Source organism: Crotalus tigris, unplaced genomic scaffold, assembly GCF_016545835.1.
Source record: "Crotalus tigris isolate CLP2741 ecotype Arizona unplaced genomic scaffold, ASM1654583v1 scf7180000017753.6788120, whole genome shotgun sequence".
In the NCBI taxonomy this organism is placed as follows: Eukaryota; Metazoa; Chordata; class Lepidosauria; order Squamata; family Viperidae; genus Crotalus; species Crotalus tigris.
The window spans coordinates 4,920,876-4,947,063 of NW_024096615.1; the positions used below are offsets into that span (position 1 = coordinate 4,920,876).

At 41.9% G+C, this 26,188-nt stretch overlaps 1 protein-coding gene across 3 annotated transcripts in view; it reads right to left on the reverse strand.

Annotated features, from left to right (window-relative positions):
- Nucleotides 1-26,012, reverse strand: part of ANXA11 (annexin A11) — a 36,794-nt gene extending 10,782 nt beyond the window's left edge. Inside the window, exons 1-10 of one of the 3 annotated variants that reach the window (XM_039340765.1) lie at nt 25,821-26,011; nt 12,949-12,961; nt 12,847-12,885; nt 10,002-10,114; nt 7,048-7,398; nt 6,162-6,249; nt 5,942-6,036; nt 3,522-3,635; nt 1,562-1,652; nt 238-317 (exon numbers count right to left, since the gene is read on the reverse strand). In XM_039340765.1, the coding sequence (XP_039196699.1) occupies nt 238-317; nt 1,562-1,652; nt 3,522-3,635; nt 5,942-6,036; nt 6,162-6,249; nt 7,048-7,398; nt 10,002-10,114; nt 12,847-12,885; nt 12,949-12,952 (975 nt within the window). In that variant the 5' untranslated portion in view covers nt 12,953-12,961; nt 25,821-26,011. Of the gene's footprint in view, nt 1-237; nt 318-1,561; nt 1,653-3,521; nt 3,636-5,941; nt 6,037-6,161; nt 6,250-7,047; nt 7,399-10,001; nt 10,115-12,846; nt 12,962-25,820 lie in introns of those variants that run through there. The other 2 variants (XM_039340764.1, XM_039340763.1) reach the window with 2 other exon arrangements.
- Between the last annotated feature and the right edge of the window lie 176 nt (nt 26,013-26,188).

Below are 26,188 nucleotides of genomic sequence, written 5' to 3' on the forward strand. Positions count from 1 at the left end.
CTCAGTAGATTTAAATTCTGAAACAAGCCACGATCAGAATACTTTGGCTAATGATGGCTAGAAAACCAGGAATATTGTCCCCCTTTATGTCCCCTATGGATCTTAATGAAGCTAAAATATATTCAGCTCTTGTTAGAAGTTAGATCCAAATTTCTAGTCCATGAGTTTGTCAAGTTATACATCTGTAAAGATGAGAGTAAGCCGTCATCAAATGATATTTAATAATCCTCTGCATACCTGAGAAAGTGAAATTAAAAGTCTCTGGAAATGGCCAGATGTGTCACTTCTAATGGCTTCTTCCAGAGTTTTCTTAAATTCTGTGAAAGACCAGGGAAAAGTCAGTTTTAAATTGTAATTTTTTTTAGCGATATTATCTCAACATTAGGGAATAGATACAGAAAAGGAGAAGAAAGGCAGTGTAAATACATTTATAGGTTAAAGTGGTTTAGGGTGGAAACACTTCATGAACATGTGGTATATGTTTTATATTTTACCCTTCAAAAATTACTGTTTTTCCAAAGTGGTGACAGGAGAGCATTAAAGAAATTTCCAAATGGAATTTCTCACTACACCCTTGTGTTCACATGACCGCCTCGTCTTTGAGCAAGGAGACGTTTTCTTCCACTGAACTCTGATGGCAGAGCTTAGGAACAAGCCATTTTTCCCGTTCAGGAGAACTCTGGCTGCCTCTTTCCATCTGAATTCAAATTTCTCCAGTAGATTTCACAACCTGGTCAGTTAGCCTGATCTAGCCACTTTCCCAGCCTCTGAAAAAGAACTGCCCGCCTACAATTTCTCTTCTATATCAGCCGTAGAGTAGCAAACTCTGGTAGCAGACTCTGAGCTCAAGGAAGCCATTACTAACTCTTTCTTTCTTTCTTTCTTTCTTTCTTTCTTTCTTTCTTTCTTTCTTTCTTTCCTTCCTTCCTTCCTTCCTTCCTTCTTTTCTGTTTCTTTCTTTCTTTTTCTTCCTTCCTTCTCTTTTTTGTCTATTTCTTTTTCTTTCTTTCTTTTTCTTTCCCTTTTTCTTTTTCTTTCTTTCTTTTTTCTTTTTCTTTCTTTTTCTTTTCTCTTTCTCTTCTTTCTTTCACTCTACTCTACTCTATTTCTATTCCAATTCTACTCTACTTCTATTCTATATTCTATTCTATTCTATTCTATTCTCTCCTCTCCTCTCCTCTCCTCTCCTCTCCTCTCCTCTCCTCTCCTCTCCTCTCCTCTCCTCTCCTATCCTATCCTATCCTATCCTATCCTATCCTATCCTATCCTATCCTATCCTATCCTGATGCTATTCTATTCTATTCTATTCTATTCTATTCTATTCTATTCTATTCTATTCTATTCTATTCTATTCTATTCTATTCTATTCTATTCCATTCCATTCCATCCCATCCCATCCCATCCCATCCTATTCCATCCCATCCCATCCCATCCTATTCTCCCCCAGCCTATCTCCAGAGGAATTCAAGACTGATGTCCAAAACTCAGTTTTTCAGTTCTCAGCATACCAGCTTCTCTGCTGGAGATCAGATCAGGGCTGATTCTGACCAATAAAACTCACCCACTTTGTAGGCTCGGCTGATTTCCTGAATGTGCTTGTTATCGCGAGAGGACAGGATCTCTATCAAGCAGGCCTCATCTGTGCCGGCACCCTAAGCGAAGGAGCAAGAAAGCCAGGTTATTACGCAGGAGTTCCCCCACCGGCTCTCCCCTTCTCTCCACATACAGGAAGTCCTCGACGTACAGCCACAGCTGAGCCCCAAATTGTGTGACGTTTGTTAAGTGAGTTTTACCCCCATTTTACGATTTTTCTTGCCAGCTTCCCCATTGTCTTTGTTTCTCAGAAGGTCGCAAAAGGGGATCGCATGATTCCTGGGACGCTGCGACCTTCATAGATATGAACCAGTTGCCAAGTGTCTGAATTTTGATCAGGTGACCCTGGGGGATGCTTCAACGGTCATGTGTCCCTTTTCTCAGTGCCTTTATACCTTCAGTCACAAACAGTCTGCCTGTCTGTCTGCCTGTCTGCCTGCCTGCCTGCCTGCCTATCTATCTATCTATCTATCTATCTATCTATCTATCTATCTATCTATCCATCTATCTATCTATCCATCTTTCTATCTATTATCTATCCATCCATCCACCCATCCACCTATCCATCCATTCATCCGTCTGTCCGTCCACCCGCCTATCTATCTATCTATCTATCTATCTATCTATCTATCTATCTATCTATCTATCTATCTATCTATCTATCTATTATCTATCTATTATCTATCTATCCATCCATCTATCCACCCACCCGTCCACCCATCTATCTATCTATCTATCTATCTATCTATCTATCTATCTATCTATCTATCTATCTATCTATCTATCTATCTATCTATTCAGTGCTTTTTTTGAAGAAAAAAAAAGTGCCGGAACTCACTCACGTCTTAGAACCCACCTTGCCTATCCTACAAGGTTCCATCTAAAAAAGGTGCCAGAACTCTGTTCTAGGCATTGTATGAGAAAAAAAGCCTTGTATCTATCTATCTATCTATCTATCTATCTATCTATCTATCTATCTATCTATCTATCTATCTATCTATCTATCTATCTATTATCTATCTATTATCTATCTATCCATCCATCTATCCACCCACCCGTCCACCCGTCTGTCTATCTATCTATCTATCTATCTATCTATCTATCTATCTATCTATCTATCTATCTATCTATCTATTCAGTGCTTTTTTTGAAGAAAAAAAAAGTGCCGGAACTCACTCACGTCTTAGAACCCACCTTGCCTATCCTACAAGGTTCCATCTAAAAAAGGTGCCAGAACTCTGTTCTAGGCATTGTATGAGAAAAAAAGCCTTGTATCTATCTATCTATCTATCTATCTATCTATCTATCTATCTATCTATCTATCTATCTATCTATCTATCTATCTATCTATCTATCTATCTATCCATCCATCCATCCATCCATCCATCCATCCATCCATCCATCCTCTATATATTTCTATGTATTTCTGTCATATTTATTTCTATTATCTATCTACCTGTATCTCACTCTCTCCCTCACTCTCTATCTCTACATACACACACACACACACACACACACACACACACACACACACACACACGCAAACCATTAGGAATTCACAAAACAGACGAGATCAAGTCATAGTGAATTCAAAACACTCCACTTTGTGTTCAAAATAGTAGCTTTGCTTTTGTGATGGGACATTTCTTAGCCGACACAGGGCATTTAAAATGCGAAACTACGATTCAAGTGTTTTGCACCTCATTTGCACAGTACTTTCAATAACCTGACAGGGATGTGTGACCGATGCAGAGAAGCTAAGCCAAACCATGACTGAAGGAATGCAAGGCCTTTCTGCTGAGAGGCAGCAAAAAAGCCAAGAGAAAAATATTATTTTGAGGATAAGTTTGGAAGGAGACAGGAAAGAAAGACAAAGGTTGAAAAGGTCAACGCGTCGATAGAGGCATCGCTTTCTTTTTGATACAAACCTTGATAGCGTCTTTGATTTCATGAACATCAAAGCGGACAGGTGTCTTCATCATTGCCAAAATTGTCCTCTCAAAGTTTCCGGACAGTTCTGACTTCAGGTCCTTGATCAAATCCTAATCAGTTCAAAAACAGAGAAGGAAGCGTGGTTTGGAACTGTACCTTAATTAACGACATTTAGCAGAAGCAAACTCCAAATTTATCCATTTCTATGGCAAATATTTATATTTCAAGGATATGAAAGCTCAGAGACAAGAGTCCTGCACAACAAGGGTGTCAACAGTTCCACTCAATACATTCAGGCAAATAAAGACTTCTGGGCCATTTTTTTGTGTTGCCAAGAGCATAATTTACTGAGCTGACATGGATACATAAGTAGCGAAGCCAATTCTAATGTTTTTGTGCGCAAACAGCATTATCAAACATTCCCCTTTTCCCTGGCCCTCCCATTGTCACTTGATTCCGGCCAATCAATTATGTTCAGTTTGTTTGGGGAACAGACTCTGGTGGACTTTCAGATCTGGAGATCTGAAAGATGCATTTTCATGAGGCAACTGGCCTTCCTTGTTTTTCCTTGGAAGATGTTTCACTTCTCATCTGTTTCTTCAGCTCTGACCGGATGGTGGGGAATGGAAGGATTTATCCTCCTTGCAGAAAAACTGGTCATTTGCCTTCTTTTAGAGCAGTGGTTCTCAACCTGTGGGTCGGGACCCCATTTGGGGTCGAATGACCATTTCACGGGGGTCGCCAAACAACGCAGTCCGCCATTTTTTCCCCCTTTTCCTTAGCTGTGCTACTCCCTTTTATTCTATTGGCTTTTGAAAGCCAATAGAATAGACTCTCGTGAATAGAGTCTAATTCTATTGGCTTTCAAAAAGCCAATAGGAATTGTCCAGGCTGTCTCTGCCCTGCTGAGCCCACCAAAAGTCCCATTCTGCAAACGGTGCTGCACCAGTTGAGTAGTCCTCGACTTACGACCGGTTGAGTAATCCTCGACTTACGACTGGTTGGGGGTCGCGGCATTAAAAAGATTGAGAATCACTGTTTTAGAGAGTTGTTGAGGCCACCTGGAGGTTTACCTGTGTCCTAAGAGTCACCTGAGCCGTGCATATGTGTGTGGAGCCATTTTGGCTACAGGATGTTTTCTGCCCTGGGTCCCTTCACCGTTGAAGACAGGTGCAGGCGGTTGAGGATGAGGCTGTGTTGTCTGCATGCAGACTGGGAATCTCTATAGACATTTAGCTATCCACTTTAGGATGAACACCCTTCGAATGGTGCCAGAGGATGAATGGATTTCCAGAAACATTGCACAGTACAGGAACCATTTGCACTTCAGTTTGAGAGGCAGACAACACAGACTCATCCCCAATAGAAGTGGAAAATTTCTGTGGACTGGGAATCACACTATCTAGCTCAGTGGTTCTCAACCTGTGGGTTGGGACCCCATTTGGGGTCAAACAACCATTTTATGGGGGTCGCCAAACAACGCAGTCCGCCATTTCCCCCCCTTTTCCTTAGCTGTGCTACTCCCTTTTATTCTATTGGCTTTTGAAAGCCAATAGAATAGAACCTCTTGAATAGAGTCTAATTCTATTGGCTTTCAAAAGCCAATAGGAATTGTCCAGGCTGTCTCTGCCCTGCTGAGCCTGCCAAAAGTCCCATTCTGCAAACGGTGCTGCACCCGTTGAGTAGTCCTCAACTTACGACCGGTTGAGTAGTCCTCGATTTACGACCGGTTGGGGATCGCAGCATTAAAAAGGTTGAGAACCACTGATCTAGCTCAGCTCATTTCTCAGATTCTGGGCAGGATCAGGGTAGAAAAATGGACAGGGATGGAGCAGGGAAGCTTTTGTTCCTCACTGCTACACTTGTTAATAGAGCTGCTACTTTGGCTACTAATATTAGCAGTATGTCAGCATCTTCACGACAATTATAGATTAACCTTTGTAATGTGCTAACCCGTTACGTTTCTTGGGACCTTCTGAAATTGTCTGAGCCATTGGATGTACATCTGTTGAGTTCACATGCACACAACAGTGGTCAGATGATCCTTCACAACCTTAAGCATCCCGAGCAAAACTGAAAATGTGACTGTTACAAGTGGCATCGTTTCAACAGTCCACCACTGGATATTCCCTTCAGCAAACTGGAAGACGTGTTCTACATCAGCTACAGGTTCTGGACCAAGCTAAAGGACAGCTGTAGAGAGCAGCTTGCTTGCTTCACTCAAGCTTCAGCTGCTCTCTCTTCTTCTTCTCTGCCCGTTTTTATACCCGTGTTTCCGATTTGCATTCTAACCAGATCTGAACGCTTAATTTTTCAAGGTCAAGCGAAGCTGACTAGATGCTGCCACTTAGCTGGATGCAAATACAGGCCCTAAGTAGGTAAAAGAGCAATAGAGTAATGATATTATGGGTCTCACCTTCCCATAAGCTGTTTTGAATGAGAGCATAATCTGCTGTCGTTGCTTGTTCGAGCGACTTCCAAGGCAGTTGATGATGGCCTGTTCATCGGTTCCTAAACAGGAAGATAACCTATTTAGTTCTTAAGGTTCATCCAAGTGTATCAGTTGGAGAAACCAAGGATGGAGAGTGCTGGATCTCCATAATGAAAAGAAAAGAGGTGAGACGTTGATTACTCACCAAACCCTTTCATAGCTTTCCTCAACACTTCTGCATCCCTCAAAGGATCGAACGATGGCGCATCATGGACTGTGCCTCGCTTTCCAGACTGTAGTAATGCAAGGAAAAACAAATGTTTCTCATCCCACAGCCAATTTTTGACAACTAAATATATCTTGCTATTCAAGGCAGAAGATATCAATTAATCATACGCTTGAGGAACTAAAGGTAGGACTAGGGGTGACATGATAGCAATCTTCCAATATTTGAGGGGTTGTCACAGAGAAGAGGAGGTTAACCTATTCTCCAAAGCCCCTGAAAGCAGGACAAGAAGCAACGGATGTAAACTAATCAAGGAGAGAAGCAACCTAGAACTAAGGAGAAATTTCCTGACAGTTAGAACAATTAATCAGAGGAATGGCTCACCTCCAGAAATTGTGGGTGCTCCAACACTGGAGACTTTTAAGAAGAGATTGGACAGCAATTTATCCAGAATGGAATAGGGTTTCCTGCTTGAGCAGCGGGTTGGACTAGAAGATCTACAAGTTCTCTTCCAACTCTATTATTCTTTATTCTGTAGGTTTGGCTTATTACGACCAGCTAGTTGATCATTTGTACAGTTCTCATCTTTATCATAAGATAAAAACAAGAGATGAGCCCAACCCAACCTCCTAGATAGGCAAAAACCCATTATCCTTGACTTAGGCTGGGAATCATTCCGTGTTGCAGCAAACCGATCCCTGGTGCCCAAAAGGTTGTGGACCTCTGTTTTACAGAACTTCAGAGCCTTGAAGATTCCTTGATTTTGAGCTCGCTAGGCCAACAGCTGACATTAAGATTTAACATCCGCCCTCTTTCCCCTTCCTGCTAAAAGGAGAATGTCATAATATACACAAAAGGTCCTTACGACTCCAGGGGTGATGATGGGCATGGAAGAACCCGGGTAGGATGGCATCGAAGGATTAACAGCTGGACCGGATGGATAACTTGGCATGGGCTGCTGCCCAGGATATGGCACTGGTTGAGGCTGCTGGGTGGCTGCTGGAGGCATCGGGCTACCTGGGTATGCTGGATAAGATGGCATCCCTGTTGGGGGATTTCCTCCGGGAGGTGGAGGGTAGATGCCGTAAGGCTGCTGACCCTGCGGTGGTGGTTGTCCGAACCCCCCTGGAGCTGTAGGAGGGTAGCCTCCAGGAGCTGAAGGATACATTCCCTGTGGCGCATTGGCACCACCAAACATTGTAGTCATATTGGAAGCCTGAAAGAAAAACATCACCAGGTATTCAAAGAAGGAAGACAAATTTACAGCGCCAGCAAACCTCTCCACCATGTGGTCCAGAGGACAACACTGTCTGCGTATAGTAGGAAAGGAGGGGAAAAGGGAGGAGATGAACGTTTTCGTTTCTCTTGATTTTATTGTGTGGAGAAGCTGCCTGGGTGACTCTCCACACAAGTGTCTATGGAGGTGCTCAGTTCTCCGGGTCATGGTGTTTTTCCAAAAGGCAACGGTGGGTTCCCCCCCCCCCTTGAAGACGTTTCGCTTCTCTTCCATTCTCACTGAAGAAGCGTCTTGGAGGAGAAGCGAAATGCCTTCAAGGAAAAACACACACACAAAGAGAAGCCTCTTGAAAAAAGCACCCTTTGAGATCGCCACACAAACACGGCCCAGTTGTTAAGAAGCTGGACTAGAACTGGGGCCAGCCCAGACCAAGCTCAGTAATGGAAGTTCAGATTGGGCCCGTCTCTCTCACCCCAACCAATGTCAAGGGGCTGTTGGTATGAGGATAATATGGAAGGAGTCTCCAATATATATTCTTTTGAACTTCTAGAGCAGGGGCTCCCAACCTCCGGTCTGCAGACAAGTACCGGGTGTTATGGTTCTGGCTAACGAAAGAACTTCCAGGCATTGATTTTCCTAAAAGTCATTTATTGTTACAAAATGTCGGCACAGGCATAACGTAGGGATGCTAAGATCTAAGCATGATGTTTGACTTTTAGGAAAATCAATGCCTGGAAGTTCTTTGAAGTGTTTCATTAGCCGGAACCATAACATCATGCTAAGATCTAAGTTCTCTTCCTCTGAGCAGTTAAATTATCAGCATGTTCCCTCCCTAAATTAGCCGTCATATATCACATTATCCAATAAGTGTGAAGGTCAAAGGTTTGTTTCCTCTTTCTTTCCCCGGGTTTTAACCCCACCCCCCTTTTGCTCTGTATTAACCCCATAAATACTAGACAGTTCTGCATATTGTCAAAAGCAAGAATATACAATATTTGCAGCGTTGACACTGGGCCTTGGCTAGTTAGGAACTGGGCCACACAGCTGGAGGCATGTGGCGAGTCTGCAGGGGTCTAGGAAGGGGTGGAAGAGTGGCAAGACAGAAGCCATATTGCTCAGTGCTAAGGTTCTTCAGCGGCTGCACTTGCAACTGGCTTGCAACATCTGAGGTACGTAGCCTTCCTCCTCTTCCTCCTCCTGCTTCTTGTGCTCTCTCTTCTTCTGCCTCCTCCTCTTCTTCCTCCTGCTACTTTTTCTTCATCCTCCTCTTCTTCCTCACTTTCCTCCTCTCTCCCTCCCAGCACCCCAGCTGGGCCTCGTGCTTCCTTTGTGCAAGTCTCCAAGTTTGCAAGGCAAGCATGCACCAGCTCAGCTTGCAACAGGGGGCTTCCCCAAAACCTCGTTGGAGGGGGATCACCCCCACCCCAAGGTATGTGTTTGTGAGGGTGCTTTCTCAGGGTGCAAATAGGGGCAGGAAGTAGCTACTTTTCGCTTTAAGCACCGTGTCTTCAAGGGAATCTCTCTCTCATTTGCACCTTTTCTAAGACCACTGAGTTTTTTTTGCTTTCGTTTTGATGCTGCTCCAGGGGCCTCGTGTTTGGACAATTTCCTGCCTGCTTTTCATGGTTTAGTTTGGTGTGTGTGTGTTCGTGTGTTCGTGCTCCTTTCTTTGTGCAGATCTCAAGCTTGCAAGCCAAGAGCCAAGTTTTGCATTAAGAGATTGGATCGTCTCAATGGGTGGGTTCGTCAATCGGAATTTTGACATGATGACAACAACAATGATAGGACTGTCATAATATCCACTGCAAAGTTGCAGGCAACTCTCAGATTGTAGGGGAAAGCATTTTCTGAACTTCTTGATTACTATCTTGATGTCTAACTCAGTTAGACAACTAGATAGTATCCGTCTTCTTCTTCTTCTTCTTCTTCTTCTTCTTCTTCTTCTTCTTCTTCTTCTTCTTCTTCTTCTTCTTCTTCTTCTTCTTCTTCTTCTTCTTCTCCTTCTCCTTCTCCTTCTCCTTCTCCTTCTCCTTCTCTTCTTCTTCTTCTTCTTCTTCTTCTTCTTCTTCTTCTTCTTCTTCTTCTTCTTCTTCTTCTTCTTCTTCTTCTTCTTCTTCTTCTCCTTCTCCTTCTCCTTCTCCTTCTCCTTCTCTCCTTCTTCTCCTCCTTCTCCTTCTCCTCCTCCTCCTCCTCCTCCCCTCCTCCTCCTCCTCCTCCTCCTCCTCCTTCTCCTTCATCATCATCATGTGGACAGCAAGAGTTTTCCAGCAGTTTTGATTATTCACAGCATCTTTGGCATCATCCCAAGGGATGATGACTTTAAGGGAGATCTTAATAATCTTAAGATCTCCCTTAAATGTTTGGTGCCAAATTTTTGGGTTACAGCCCAGATATAATAGCCCCAACAATGGCCAAATTCCAGGATCTAGACATATCACTCCTATTTATTAGATTTAGAGGTTGCCTAACTCCGTAAGATGATAGAGACAAACAGAGGGCAAAACTGGGGGGGAATCACAATTTCCACAATTTGCTTCAGATGAAACACTAAGAAACTTCAGTTTCAAACTGGAGTTACTCACCATGCCTGCCATATAATCTGGATTGAACTGATTAGCATAGTTTCCAACATTTTCTAATCCAATTGGAGGAGGGTTCGTGGGGGGATAGCTGGGGGCACCCCAGGGATTACTGCCTGGAAGTTAAAGCACACAAATTAGTGAAAACAGACAACCTAGCTGAATATTAGGTGAGGCACTGAAATGATGCTAGCCCAAACAGCTGTTCTGATACCTGTTCATGAAACTAGATATACTCCTTCTTCGCTAATTATTTACATTCTGCTCTGAGTTGTTCCTTTCCTCAAGGATAAATAACTGGCGTCAGAGATGCTAAAAACATATAGAATACAGTAGTACTCCTAGCAAAGAAACTCATGGTACTAAATTCTTGAATGAAGAAGATTAGCTCAAGCTTTCTCCCTGAAGACCTACAAAGAAGAAGTTGTGTCTGCTCCATCACTGGAAGTTTTTAAGAAGATGGAATAGTCCTTGATCTGAAATGGTATAGGGTCTCCAGCATCAGCATTTTGGACTAGAAGACGTCCAAGGTCCCTTTCAACTCTGTTATTCTGTATTTTATTTTTTGTCAGGCCTAAGCCAAGTTCCAATCGAATCCAGAACTTCATTTGCTTAGACTAATAGACTGAATCTTGACAGACTAAAGCTATAACGTTCTAACTTAAAGGACAATTAACCAGTGGAACGGCTTGCCTCCAGAAATCGTGGGTGCTCCATCACTGGAGGTTTTTAAGAAGAGACTAGACAAGGTTGGGACTTACTTTTTGGATGGCATGCCTATTTAATATTTAATAAAAAAGTGGATTGGGTTTTCAAGTCTCATATTATAAGAATCTCTTTGCTTAGAGTGTGGAGAAAGTATTATAAAAGTGACTTCAAAATACCATTATGGGCTAGACCTCGGCATGCCATAGAAGGCATAAGGAAAGGGGTTAATATGGATATGGTCTCTTATGCACAGTTACTTAGATGGGATGGCCAAGATTGGCATTTAAAATCTTTGGAAGAATTAACGCATGAAAATTTAACTTATTCATGGTTCCAATACAGACAAATAGTGGACAGATGGAAGATTGATTGTAAAATGGGCTGGCTTAGAGAAGATGAAGCTCTTTTAAAACAAGTAAGAGATCAAAGGCCAACCCATATTAAGAGAGTTTATGGGGTTTTAGTGGAATTGGACTCAGAACCTGAATTAGTTAAAGATTGTCTGATTAAATGGGCACAGAATATTGGTGAAACGATTTCAATGGATACCTGGGAACTTATTTGGATAAGAAATGTTAAATTCACACAAGCGCAAAATTTAAGAGAGAATTTTTATAAGATGTTTTATAGACGGCACCTTGATCCAAAGAAAATGTCCATTATGTACCCTAATCTGCAGCCGAAATGCTGGAGATGTGGACATTTGGATGCTACTTATTATCATACTTGGTGGACGTGTAAGCATATAAAAGCTTTTTGGATTAAGATATGGTTGAATATCCAAAGAATTTTTAAACGGAGGGTAAAATTTACTCCGCAATTATTTTTATTAGGTATTGTTACTGATTGTGATGCTAAGGAGGTTATATTGATGTTAAATTTGATTACAGCCGCTAGGCTGTTAATAGGGCAATATTGGAAGAAGGAATCCTTGCCTACTTTGCAAGAGTGGTTTTACAAAGTTTCGTATCTGGCAGAAATGGCAAAGATTTCGGCTTTTTTAAAGTAGCAATCTCAAGAGAAATTCTTTGCAGTATGGGAAAAATGGATAAATTTCATACAATATAATTTGGATATGGAAAAATACCATTTAGCTTTTTTATAACTTGTACTGATTGTTTTTTCCTTCTTTCTTTCTTCCTTTTTTCTTTACGTATTATTACTTATATATTTTTTATATATATATGTTCTATTTTTCGTCTACTTTTTTCTTTTTTCTCTCTCTCTCTCTTTTCTTTTTCCTTTTTTTTTTCTCTCTTTCTTAGTACATATTATTCATTTTAAAGCTTATGTTATGCATATTATTATTATACATATTATTATATATATTATTATTATGATCTTTATTATTTCTATTAATTATCTTATAAATTGTAAACGTTATTTTTTAAAATTTGTTAAATAATCCTATATTCAGTTCTGGGAAGTCGGGGGGGGGAGGGTGGGGTGGTTTGGGAGGGGGGGGATGTTTATTTGTAAAATTTTTGAAAAATTTCAATAAAAAAAAAAAAAAAAGAAGAGACTAGACAGTCACTTGTCTGAAAGGGTATAGGTTCTCCTTCTTGAACAGGGGGATGGACTAGAAGACTCCAAGGTCTCTTCCCTCTTCTCTTCTCTTCTCTTCTCTTCTCTTCTCTTCTCTTCTCTTCTCTTCTCTTCTCTTCTTTCTTATTCTATTCTATTCTATTCTATTCTATTCTATTCTATTCTATTCTATTCATTGCTATTCTGTTCTGTTCTGTTCTCTTCTCTTCTCTTCTTTCTTATTCTATTCCACATTCTGTTCTGTTCTATTCTATTCTATTCTATTCATTGCTATTCTGTTCTGTTCTGTTCTGTTCTCTTCTTTCTTATTCTATTCCATATTCTGTTCTGTTCTATTCATTCTTATTCTGTTCTGTTCTGTTCTACTCTACTCTACTCTACTCTACTCTAATCTAATCTAATCTATTCCCCATTCAGTTCAGGACTATGCAGTCTCTTATCTTGTGCTCTTCTTTGGGAATCCATGGTGACATTCAATCACATCTTTTCTGCACCCATTATTCCCTTTATCTATCTCTTTTGTTATGGGTCAATTGCCATCCAACTGTTCTAACAACCAGATCTTAAATAAATTAAAAAAACAAAACTAACTTACCCGGAGCAGCAGGTGGATAACCGCTTGCTGGGGGATAACCACCCGCGGGTGGATACCCGCTCGCAGGTGGATACCCGCTCGCAGGTGGATACCCTGGATAACTCATGTTAGAAATCTGGAAGAAAAAAAACCCACAAATACACTTGCTTAATAGATGATGTTAAAGTCACCTTCAAATTAAGCTCAGTTCTTGGATGACCTTATGATCAGGTCCATGAAGTTTTCTTGATAATAATATAGAATGTTACTCCCTGCATGTAGATTGGTGTTTCTCAAACATAATAATTTTAGGATGTGTGAACTGCAACTCCCAAACTTGTCCACCCAGCATGTTGACTTGGGGAATTCTGGGAGTTGAAGTCCACAGGTCTTAAAGTTGCTAAGAGTGATAAACACTGGTGGTGTAGATTATGTAATTACTTATGTCCAACTCTCAGCTGCTCCGAGTAGCTAAGAGTTGGGCGGCACGTATATTTAATAACAGTGAATAATAATAATAATAATGGTCCATGAAGTTTTCTTTTTTTTTAATTGAAATTTTTTAAATTTTACAATACAATTCCCTTCCCCGAGCCCCCCCAACCCTCCCATACCCTCCCCCAACCTTCCCAGAGCTGAATACAGGCTTAATTAAAAAATTTTCAAAAAATCTTAAAACAGATATAAACCATTAACAAATCTAAATACATTAATTAAACAAGTTGTGAAATAGTTAACAATAATATATATATATATATATATATATATATATATATATATATATATATAAAGACAAAAATACAAGGAAATACAAGAAAATAGGAAGAAAGAAAAAAGAAAAAAGAAAAAAAAGGAAAGTCTATAAAATCTATAAAATATCTTAAATTTTAAATATAAGTTATTAAAAAGCTAAATAATATTTTTTTATATCCAACTTACGTTGTATAAAGTCTATCCATTTTTTCCATACCAAAAAATACTTCTCTTGCGATTGGTCTTTTAAGAAAGCCGAAATCTTTGCCATTTCCGCCAAATAAGAAACTTTAAAAAACCATTCTTGCAAGGTAGGCAAAGATTCCTTCTTCCAACATTGCCCTACTAACAACCTTGCCGCTGTAATTAAATTTAACATCAATATAGTCTCTTTAGTATCACAATCAGAAACAATACCTAACAAAAACAATTGTGGGGTAAATTTTACCCTTCTTCTAAAAATTCTTTGGATATTCCACCATATCTTAATCCAAAAAGCTTTTATATTTTTACAAGACCACCAGATATGATAATAAGTAGCATCCAAACATCCACATCTCCAACATTTAGGCTGTAAGTCAGGATACATACGAGTCATTTTTTGTGGATCAAGGTGCCACCTATAAAACATTTTGTAATAGGAGTCCATGAAGTTTTCTTGATAATAATATAGAATGTTACTCCCTGCATGTAGATTGGTGTTTCTCAAACATGATAATTTTAGGATGTGTGAACTGCAACTCCCAAACTTATCCACCCAGCATGTTGACTTGGGGAATTCTGGGAGTTGAAGTCCACAGGTCTTAAAGTTGCTAAGAGTGATAAACACTGGTGGTGTAGATTATGTAATTACTTATGTCCAACTCTCAGCTGCTCCGAGTAGCTAAGAGTTGGGCAGCACATATATTTAATAACAGTGAATAATAATAATAATAATAATGACATTATATTCTACTATACTCAGCATCTCCTGAGTAAAGTCTGAATGTTCCAGAGGCAACGTAAAAACGTCTCTTTTTTCCAAGAATGGATTCTTAAGATCAAGATATAAATCCAAGAACATTTATATCCTGCTTAGGAAATTCAAACATTTTAAAATACTCCATGGGAAATACACATTGATACATGACTGTAAATAGGATATGCAGCAATTTTAGGTCTATTAAAAAATCTTTCTGTACACTGTAGGCATATATTTAACCTGAAATAGATATGCCTACTGCAGATATGCCTACTGCAGAAGACTCCTGCGAGTCCCTTGGACTGCAAGGCGTTCAAACCGGTCGGTCCTAGAAGAGATCAACCCCGACTGCTCTTTAGAAGGCCAGATCCTGAAGTTGAAACTCAAGTACTTTGGCCACCTAATGAGAAGGAAGGATTCACTGGAGAAGAGCCTAATGCTGGGAAAGATTGAGGGCCTAATGCTGGGAAAGATTGAGGGCAATAGAAGAAGGGGACGACAGAGAATGAGATGGCTGGATGGAGTCACTGAAGCAGTAGGTGTGAATTTAAATGGACTCCAGAAGATGGTAGAGGACAGGAAGACCTGGAGGAATGTTGTCCATGGGGTCGCGATGGGTCGGACACGACTTCGCAATTAACAACAACAACTGCAGATATGTATTATATGTGTGTATAATATATATTTCCTCCTGAGCATAAAAAGTATTTTAAACATCCACGTTATCCACCCGGTTGCCATCTGGTAAACTCCTTCAGCAAACATTGATTCAGTTTTGTTGACAGCATCATTTTTATTCTCGTTAAACAAAGTTTCCTTTCTAATAGGCAGAGAAAAAGTCAAGTCGCTTTGCTATTTTTTTCCCCCAGAGGTACAGGTTTATAAAAATTATTCTGCTTTTCAAAGATTTATATAAAGACAGTCCTTGACCTACGATCACAATGGAACTTCCCGTGCTACGAGAACAGAATCAAATGCCTGTTATTAAAGAGGAACAAGGAACATGAAAGATTAACCATGCTGGTACTTAGTAGATAGCAAAATGTGTTGATTTAATTTGGTTATTTATTTATATTTCCTGTGTCTTGCCCCCCCCCCATCTCCTTCAAGAGGAGACACCTGAATGAATTATAGCTATAACCAGCATCAGCTTTCTAATATTTGGTTGGATTCAGGAACTATATGAATATTGTAGCTTCAGTTAATTTTTGTCACAGAATAACATTCATTTTGTCATGAAAGCAGTTATGGATAGTTAAGATTAGAAGAAGAATAAGGACTCAGCAGAACTATTTTACAAATTTACAAAGGAAATGCCCCCAGAAATCATAGGCGCTCCATCACTGGAGATTTTTAAAAAGAGGCTAGACAGTCACTTGTCTGAGACGGTATAGGTTCTCTTGCTTGAGCGGGGGGGGGGGCTGGACTAGAACACCTCCAAGGTCCCTTCCAGCTTTATTCTATTCGAGATTTTGTGAAAAATGATGGGCACCATCCCATAGTTTCTTTTAACTGAACTCCAAGATAGATGTTTTCACTATTTAGGGCTACCATTATGAGCTGTAAATATTCTGGGTGAACACTAGATGGCAGCAAAGGATTAGATTTCCAGAAACTCTTTCCTTCACCTAGTGGTTATGCAGAATATTGCAAGTGAGATACAGGTATGTATGGAAAAACCTGCTTATTTTCTCCAGGTGCGTTCTATCTGCAACACCTAGAATTCCCCACCAGTTCAGTCTTCAATCTTGAAATTGTATTGCCAACACATCTGGAGAATATCTGGTTTGTAATATTAAGTACAATGCAGCATTACAAGCTCGCTGTTTGCTACTACGCCAAATTCATGATTTCCCCAACCAAAGAGGGTCACAATTTGGGAGGAGAATGCAAGGCAGTGATTTGATAACCTCACATGAGGGATTCAAGTTCTGTTATTTGTTGGCTTGAGGGCTACAGAATGCCTTTAGCATGTGAGATAGAAATAAACAATGTCTGATTGATTTCTGAAACTAGCTGAAGTTCCTCTTTCCTTTCCCAGCTCAGATCTGGTTTTTAACAGCATCTGGGCCCAAATACCGTACTTTCTGGCGTATAAGATGACTTTCGCAAGCGTTAAGATCAGCACCGAAGTCGGGGGGGCGTCTTATACGCCGAGTTGTTTTATACGCCAGAAATAACGGTAGTTTCTGGCGTATAAGACGACTTTCTAGGCATGTGACTCGGCGCCGAAGACAGGGGTCGTCTTATACGCCAGGTCGCCTTATATGCTGGAATATACGGTAATGTCTGAGTCAACGGTCCAGCAGAAGCACAATCATCCATCTCCTCTTATTTTTTTCACACTAACCAAGCTCATGAATGCTTTCTGGGATTGTCCTCTGCAAGTAACACTACCTGGGCTATTCAAACAGAAGTCTTGAGCCTTTTGCCTCTCAGCTGGTGGAAAGCAAAAGGGGAAAAGAGAAAAAAAAAGAGAGAGAAAGAGAAAAACAGTGTTGTCATCAACAGGATGCTAAAACGGAATTTGAAAGCTCAGCTCTTTCCAGAGCCCAAGAATAATTTCCACTTCTAGCAAAAGTTAAGGGGAAAACAAGAGGGGAAAAAAATTAAATTCTCACCACCTCTTTTCTTGCCATGTTCCCAATTTAAAACACAAAATATCCGATGCTGCAAGGACAACTCGGACAGCAACACCAAATTGACAAGCCAGGAAGGCAAGCAATGTTGATGTGCAGATGGTAATTTACTACAGATTTGCTAAGCGTCTTGCTCCAGGGCTAAAACAAAGGAGCAGAGCTGTTAATCCATGTGCTCGTTCTCCTTCCTTGCAGACATCTGCCATTATATTTTTAAAAAGGCCTGGAGACATTTCGTTTCAAGCAGACGTCCCAGCAGTTTATGGACATGCTCAAGTTTGATTTTTGCCCACAGAAGAGAAATATGATGCAGGTCAATGTACGACCACAAGTGACACAAAGCACTTGTGTTAAGTGAGATATGCCCCATTTTACGACTCTTTTTGCCTCAATTGTTAAATGAATCACTGCATTGTTGATAACGGTGTCGTTGTTAACCAGCTTCCCTGTTGACTGGGTTTCTCAGAAGGTTGAAAAAGGGGATCATGTGATCCCGGGACACTGCGGCCATCATAAATAAGAGCCAGTTGTCAAGCCTCTGAATTTTGATCACATGGTCCCGGGGATGCTGCAACAGTCGTAAGTGTGAAAAATGGCCCTAAGTCGCTTTTTTTGTGCCGTTGTATCTTTGAATAGTCGCAACGCAAATGTTTGTCGGTTGAAGAACACCCGAGATTGACCCTTCTGCTTTCTTCTCAGTCTAGTCATAAACGCAAGGATCTCCCGTTCTAGCCTTCACAAGATCCGATCCTGCCCGGTTCTTCACATCAGCTACAGCCACTGCACAAAACTCACACACAAAGTCTGCAACCCCTTTGCACCAAAAGTCTGACATTGCCTATTCTGCCTACCACAAAGGAAGGGCTTCTAATGGCTGCACTGTTTTGTACCACAAGACTCATCTGCTATCATAGTCCATACATGTCAATTATGTGCAGTCACCTCCAATTTTTTTTTTAAAAAAAATACTCGACAGATCTCCAATTAATCGAGGAAATGATGCAAAGCAGCTAAAGTTCAGCAGACACTGTGATGTACCACAATTGCCTAGAATATTAATGCCACATCTAGGGCATTGTGGGATATAAAGTAGAACAAGAGCTGGCTAACTTTGATTTAGAGAACTATTGCCACTCACCCTGTTTATCAGATTATTTTCCCTTTTAATATTGTATTGATTGGGACAAACAGGCAAGAGAAAGTCCACTCTCCCCTTACTTCTCCAAGGTCCACCCCCTAAACATATATCCTAAGAAGCTTTCAATCCTCCATAATTCATTCTTATGCCTTTTTTTTCTAAATCTCAATTGCTGTAGAGCAGGGAGTCTTCAAACTTGGCCCTTTGATGACTTGTGGACCAACTCCCAGAATTCTTCAGCCAGGCACGCGTGCTTCACAAGTCATCAAAGGGCCAAGTTTGAAGACCCCTGTTGTAGAGTGACTGGACCAATGGATTTATAAGTGAGCCTTTCAGATCAGAAGTAGTGTATTTGTTTTTCAAACCAACAGAACTGTCTAGCTAAAAGCTAGATATATGTAGCTTTTGTGGTTGAGTGTCTCATATCCTGTTGGGAAACCCATGACGATCATTTGACCTCTGTTACTGGAAGACCACTCAAGTTAATTCTTGGTTGCAACCCTTAACTTAAAGCTCTTCAAAGGCAGCTTTAGAGCTGAAGATGGATCCAGGGCAAAGTCAACATTGAATAGTTTGAAGGAGCTGGGTCTTCTCCGAGGCTTACATGCCACTCTCTGCAGCTCAAGCACGATTCCACCAGAAGGCTTATTTTGGGGGTTATTTTGGAGTGCTCTTGTGCACTGACTAAAATCACATTCTGCCCTTTGCCCAGTCCTGTGACACATTTTTCAACTCTTTGCAAGAAAGTTTACCATCAAAATGAGCAAATATTGAATTGGGTGGAGCATTTAAAATCCAGGATTAACCATATAAACTAGGGGTCTTCAAAGTTGGCCTTTATGACTTGTGGATTCCAACTCCCAGAATTCCTCAGACAGGTATGCATGCCTGGCTGAGGAATTCTGGGAGTTGAAGTCCACAAGTCACAAAAGGGCCAAGTTTGAAGACCTTTGATATAAACTCTCCAAGTGCTCATTGTATCTGTCTGTCTATCATCTACTTACCTACCTACTGTATCTACCTATCCATTATCCCATCCATCCATCATCTATCTATCTATCTATCTATCTATCTATCTATCTATCTATCTATCTATCTATCTATCTATCTATCTATCATCTTTCTTACCTACCTACCTACCTACCTACCTATCACTATCTATAGCATATCTGTCTATCTATCTATCTATCTATCTATCTATCTATCTATCTATCTATCTGTATCATCACTCTCTCATCTATCTATCCATCTCTATATCCATATCGACATCCACATCCATATCCATCTCTATATCCATTTCTACATCTACATCTACATCTACATCTACCTACCTACCTACCTACCTACCTACCTACCTACCTACCTACCTACCTACCTACCTATCTATCTATCTATCTATCTATCTATCTATCTATCTATCTATCTATCTATCTATCTATCACTACAGTATCTCCTATTATTATTGTAAACAGATCCCTGTGTAACTTGCTTTGGGTTCCTGGAGGAAAGACAGAATAGAAAGCTAAGGAATAAATAAATGTTATGCTTTTTAATAATGTTTTGTAATCTGAAATAATGCTCTTCAGATTCTTCCTGAATCAAAGACTTCACTTTCTATCTCAGCTGCCGTTCTTAGGTTAATGACCTTTCATATTTGCAGAAGGTGATAAAACACCAACTTTCCAGAGCAGATTGTGAGAATTCTATCCTATTCTAAGCTCCCTTTTTACCATCCCGTAATCCCTTAATTCAGGGTAGAGTCGGGGTGACTGAATGGAGCTGAGTGTTTACTGGCCAGATGCCCTTCCTGACGCCTACGTGAAGTTCACAGCAGATATTTCCTCTTTGTGCCCTGATAGAGAAACATCTGCCGCTACCTAGGATTGAACACTCAACCTTCCAAGTGGGAGGCGAGCATCTTTACCACTGGGCTACCATGCCACTTACTTCTATCCTATTCTACTTCTTAGAAAACAGCAAAGCCTTAGTTACCATTTGGTTCGATGGTTAAACTCTTGTTGGTGTTATTATACATGAACTAAGCTTTTCTCCACTAACAACTCACCAAGGCACGCATTTCTACCTAACCCCCTTGAGGTGGCCTTTATCCTATTTCCAACCCACGAGCAAGTTAAGTGTTGAAGTGGCATTTTTCCTCTTATTCCAACACCAGCCTAGAATGTCTGAAATTTTGTAGAATCTGGCCTCCCACTACCTCGCTGAGAAATCCAGTTACTGCAATGGCTTGACAGAGTGACCACAGAGGATAGGGGATGGCACATTACGTGAACATGGAGTTTCCTGCAAACTCAAGGATGGGGAGATGGGCCCTGGATGTCCCTTACAGGGTTTCCAGAATTGTTCATAATGCAGAAGCATTCCTTAGCAGACAAATCGACTTTTAAAAATTCTCTAAAAGTACAAAATCTAAACACCGCTTGTCTAAATATAACCTGCGAATGATCACCTTCCGTATCCACAATGCTTGCTGTGTAGTCAGGCTGCTTTCTGGGTACAGAAATGTGTTTTGTGCAATACAAACCAGCCTTTGCTACACAGGAAGGTTTTGTATTTGAGTTGGCACCATCGTATCGTATTTATAATTTCTATTCAGAAGTTTATTCAGATTTAGCATCCATTTGCAAGAATCCTTCATCAAATTGGAAAGTTTGGCATGACCTCCTCCTCCTCCTCCTTCCCTTTCTTCTTCTTCTTCTTCTTCTTCTTCTTCTTCTTCTTCTTCTTCTTCTTCTTCTTCTTCTTCTTCTTCTTCTTCTTCTTCTTCTCCTCCTCCTCCTCCTCCTCTTCTCCTTCTCCTTCTGCTTCTGCTTCTGCTTCTCCTCCTCCTCCTTCTTCTTCTTCTTCTCCTCCTCCTCCTCCTTCTCTTTCTTCTTCTTCTTCTTCTTCTTCTTCTTCTTCTTCTTCTTCTTCTTCTTCTTCTCCTCCTCCTCCTCCTCTTCTCCTTCTGCTTCTCCTTCTTCTCCTTCTTCTCCTTCTTCTTCTTCTTCTTCTTCTTCTTCTCCTCCTCCTCCTCCTCCTTCTTCTTCTTCTTCTTCTTCTTCTTCTTCTTCTTCTTCTTCTTCTTCTTCTTCTTCCTTCTTCTTCTCCTCTTCTTTCTTCTTCTTCTCCTTCCTTCCTTCCTCCTCCTCCTTCTCCTCCTCCTCCTCCCTTTCTTCCTGACCTTCCTTCTTCTTCCTTTTCCTCACACATCCCCATGTCACCTGATCAAAATTCAGGCACTTGGCAACTGGCATGTATTTACCATAGCTGCGCTGCATCAAGGCCACGTAATCCCCATTTGTCACCTTCCCAACTGGCTTTGGACAAGCAAAATCAATGGTGTAAGCCAGATTCACTTAACAACTGCATAATTCACTTGTGATTTGCTTAGCGGCAAAAATGGTCATAGAGTGGAGCCAAACTCAATGAACAACTACCTTGCTTAGCAATGGAAATTTGGGGCTCAGCGTAGACAAGAGTAAAATCTCACACTTAGGCAAGGAAAACCAAAAGGATGCATATGGATTGGGTGAAACCAGGCTTAATAGCAGCAACGGTGAGAGGGATCTTGGAGTCTTAATGGGCAATCAATTAAATATGAGCCAACAGTGGGCAGCAGCAGCAGCCAAAAAAGCCAATGCAATCCTAAATTGAGTTAACAGAGGGATAGAATCAAGATCACGTGAGGTACTAATATCACTCTTTAAAGCCTTTGTAAGGCCACATCTAGAATCCTACAACCAGTTCTGATCACCACCATGTAAAAAAGATGTTGAGACTCTAGAAAAAGTGCAGAGAAGAGCAACAAAGATGATCAGGGGACTGGAGCCTAAAACATATGGAAAAACGGTTGCAGGAACTGGGCAGGGCTAGTCCAGTGAAGAGAAGAACCAGGGAGACATGACGGCAGTGTTCCAATATTTCAGGGGCTGTCATAGAGAGGAGGGGGTCAACCTATTTTCCAAAGCACCTGAAGGCCAGGCAAGGAATAACGGATGGAAACTGATTAAGGAGAGATTCAACCTGGAAATAAGGGGGAATTTCTGGACAGTGAGAAGAATCAACCAATGGAACAGAAGTTGCCTTCAGAAGTTGTGGGAACTTCATCACTGGAGGTTTTCAAGAAGAGACTGGCCATCCGTCAGAAATGGTGTAGGGTCTCCTGCTTGGGCAGGTGTGTGTGGACTAGATGACCTACAAGGTCCCTTCCAACTCTGTTATTCTATTTGAGATTCTATTCTGTTGGAGTTGTGGCCGAATGTTGAAGACTACCTGTAGTTAGTGGGACTCAACAGCAAAAATACCTTTTTAAAAAAACCAACAAACAGTGACCTCTGACTAATAAGGGAGACACTTAACCTTCTCCAAGAAACTCATAGACTAAAGAATGGTAGTGTTGACTTCCATTTGCCAACCCATAAGGAGCCCTGAGCTGTACAAAGGTTGTTGCGTAAGGTTAAAATGCACCAGGAAACGTGTGCTCGAATTAATGAAGGGAAAAAGGACAAGGAAACTGGACTCAATAAATGCCCTGGGTTCCCCTCTCGCATCTTCCAGGCAGATATAAATTCTATACCTTTGACAGCTGTATGCAACAAAATCTCATTGTAATGTATTAATCTACTTTTAAAGTGACAATAAGTTATTGTTCTGTTATGTTCTGTTCTGTTCTATTCTATACTCTGTATTCTATTCTATTCTATTCTATTCTATACTATAGTATACTATACTCTGCATTCTATTCTATTCTATTCTATTCTATTCTATACTCTGCATTCTACTCTATTCTATTCTACTCTATTCTACTCTACTCTCTCTGCATTCTATTCTATTCTATTCTATTCTCTGCATTCTATTCTATTCTCTGCATTCTATTCTATTCTATACTCTGCATTCTATATTCTATTCTACTCTACTCTACTCTCTCTGCATTCTATTCTATTCTATATGCATTCTGTTCTATAATATTCTATTCTATTCTATTCTATTCTCTGCATTCTATTCTATTCTATACTCTGCATTCTACTCTATTCTAATCTACATTCTATTCTATTCTATTCTATTCTATTCTATTCTATTCTATTCCATTCCATTCCATTCCATATTCTATTCTATTCTATTCCTACAAAAGCTTTGCATGAGACACCAGGAAAGCCTTGTGCTCAATGGGGCCAATTTTATTAGCTTGGCTTGTAGACCATAAAAAACCCTGAGCAATCTTGGCCTGGCCCTCTGTCTTCCATGAATAGACATGGGATAAAGGAGGGATTAAACTACAGGCAGTCCTTGATTGACAACAGTCCACTGAATGACTGTTCAAAGTTACAACGGGCACTGAAAAAAAGGGATTTATGATCATTTTCCACCCTTAGGACCGACGCAACGTCCCCACAGTCATGTGATTTGCGTGCGGATGCTTGGCAACAACTGACTCCTCTTTATGATGGCCGTGCAGTCTCCCCGGAGTCACGCGATCCTCTTTTGCGACATTATGACAAGCAAAAAGTCAAGGGGAAAAACTAGATCCACTTAACAACTGTGGGGCTAATTTAATTTAACAACTGCTGTGGTTCACCTAACAAATGCAGCGAGGGAAGTCGTAAAACGGGGCAAAACCTGCTTAACAAATGTTTCCCTTGGTGACATAATGTTTGGGCTTAATTATGGTCGTTAAGGTGAGGACTACCTTGCTGTATCAAGTCCCCATAAGCTGCAATGAGATAAAAATAATATCAAGTCCCCATAAGCTGCATGCAAACTTTTTTTCCGAGGGACCCAGGATTAGGAATACATTGTTTCCCCCCTTAATAATTAGCTGGCTTTCCAACAGGCAATCTCCAAAAATAGCCCCTGGGTAGAGTAGCAGCTGATATTTGGCCTGCAATAAAATGACAGCAAGGGAGTGGATTAGATTCCCCCTAAACCGGATTTCTGTACAACAAAGCCAGCCAAAACAGGAACGAGTCGAAGTCACAACATTATGAAGAGCTACAGAAGGTACGCACCAGCAATTCTTTGGTTGGGCCTTCAGTTCCAGAAAGAAACCAGGAAACAAACACACAAACACACCCACACACACACACACAAACTGCAAGAGTTGGACAATCCCCCAGATTGTGAAAAATGTTTTCTGCCTCTCACTATATTATGCCTCCAAGAAAGAAAGAAAGGAAGGGAGGGAGGGAGGGAGGGAGGGAGGGAGGAAGGAAGGAAGGAAGGAAGGAAGGAAGGAAGGAAGGAAGAAAGAAAGAAAGAAAGAAAGAAAGAAAGAAAGAAAGAAAGAAAGAAAGAAAGAAAGAAAGAAAGAAAGAAAGAAAGATCCCCTCCCCTTTCAGATCTTTGGCCAAAGTTGGCTAGTTTGTGTTTTCCCATGTTTGGCAAACTCGAGTTTTTGGTGTCCTGTTTAAAAAAACTAAACAAAAACAAAACAAGAAATCTGGCATAGAGTTTCCTGCCTCAACAGGGGGTTGGGCTAGATGACCTCCAAGGTCCATTATTATTATTATTATTATTGTTGTTGTTGTTATTATTATTATTGTTATTGTTTAAATAAATAAATCAAAAACCCAACAAGGAAGCTGAGCCTACAAACTCTCGGTGACAGAGGAGAGCTCTGGGGGGGGGGAGGGAAGGGGCGCACGTTGACGACCCTGGCTGGCCCCAGTTCCTCCCGGGCTGCTGTTCGCCCGGTAAAGCCAGCAGGGCTCCGGGGCTGCTGCAAAAAACCTGCCCGGGCAAAGGGCGGCGAGGAGGCTCCGCGCTGTTTCTCCGCCCAAGGCGGCTGCTGGCAGCGCTCCCGCCTCGCCCAACAGCCTTGTTTGCCTGGAGGGGCCGCTGGGCCGGGGTGGGGGAGGGAGGGAGAGGAAGGGAGGAACCTCTTGCGCTCCGGAGGCGCCCCGACCCCCAAAGCGGGCTGCGCTGTCCAGGGTCCCCGGCCTTGGCTCGGCCCCAGCCACCGCCGCCCTTGCCAGCTTGCCTGCCTGCCTGCCTGCTTTCTTGCTGTCTGTCTGTCTTCTTGTCTGTCTCTCTGCCCGCCTGTCTGTCTTCTTGCCTGTCTACTTGTCTGTCTTCTTGCCTGTCTACCTGTCTTCTTGCCTGTCTACCTGTCTGTCTTCTTGCCTGCCTGCCTGCCTTCTTGCCTGTCTATCTGTCTGTCTTCTTGCCTGCCTGCCTGTCTTCTTGCCTGTCTACCTGTCTGTCTTCTTGCCTGCCTGCCTGTCCACCTGTCTGTCTTCTTGCCTGCTGTCTGTCTGCCTGTCTTCTTGCCTGTCTGTCTGTCTTCTTGCTTGCTTGCTGTCTGTCTCCCTGTCTGTTTGCCTGCCTGCTTGTCTGTCTGTCTGCCTGCCTTCTCGCCTGTCTGTCTGTCTGTCTGTCTTTCTTGCCTGCTGGCTGTCTGTCCGTCTGCCTGCTTGCTTGCCTGTCTTCTTGTCTGTCTGTCTGTCTCTGCTTGCCTGCCTGCCAGCCAGGCTCCGGAGTCCAAGCACCCGATCCCGCCGCCCCTTACCTGGCAAGCGAGGCTCCAGCCCCGGGGGTGCCGGATTTGGAAGGAGGGCGGCCCGGGGGGGGGGGCGGAGGGCAGAAGCAGCAGCAGGAGCTGGAGGAGCGGACGCCTCTTCCCGGCCGGGCGCAAAGTCCTTTCCCAGCCGCGGCTCGTTTCGTCCCCCCTGCCTGCCTTCCTTCCGGAACGAAAGCGAAGATCGGCGGGGCCCCGAGGCGGAGCCTCTCGCCTCCTCCGCCTTCTTCCCGGTCTGGCGGGGGAAGTCGGCCGCCCCCGCGCGCCCTTCTCGCTCCCTGCGCGAAGATCCGGCTTGGAAAGCGGAGGAAGGAGCCGGGCTTCCCCGATCTAGGTCTCGCCTCCCCTGGGCGCGGGCA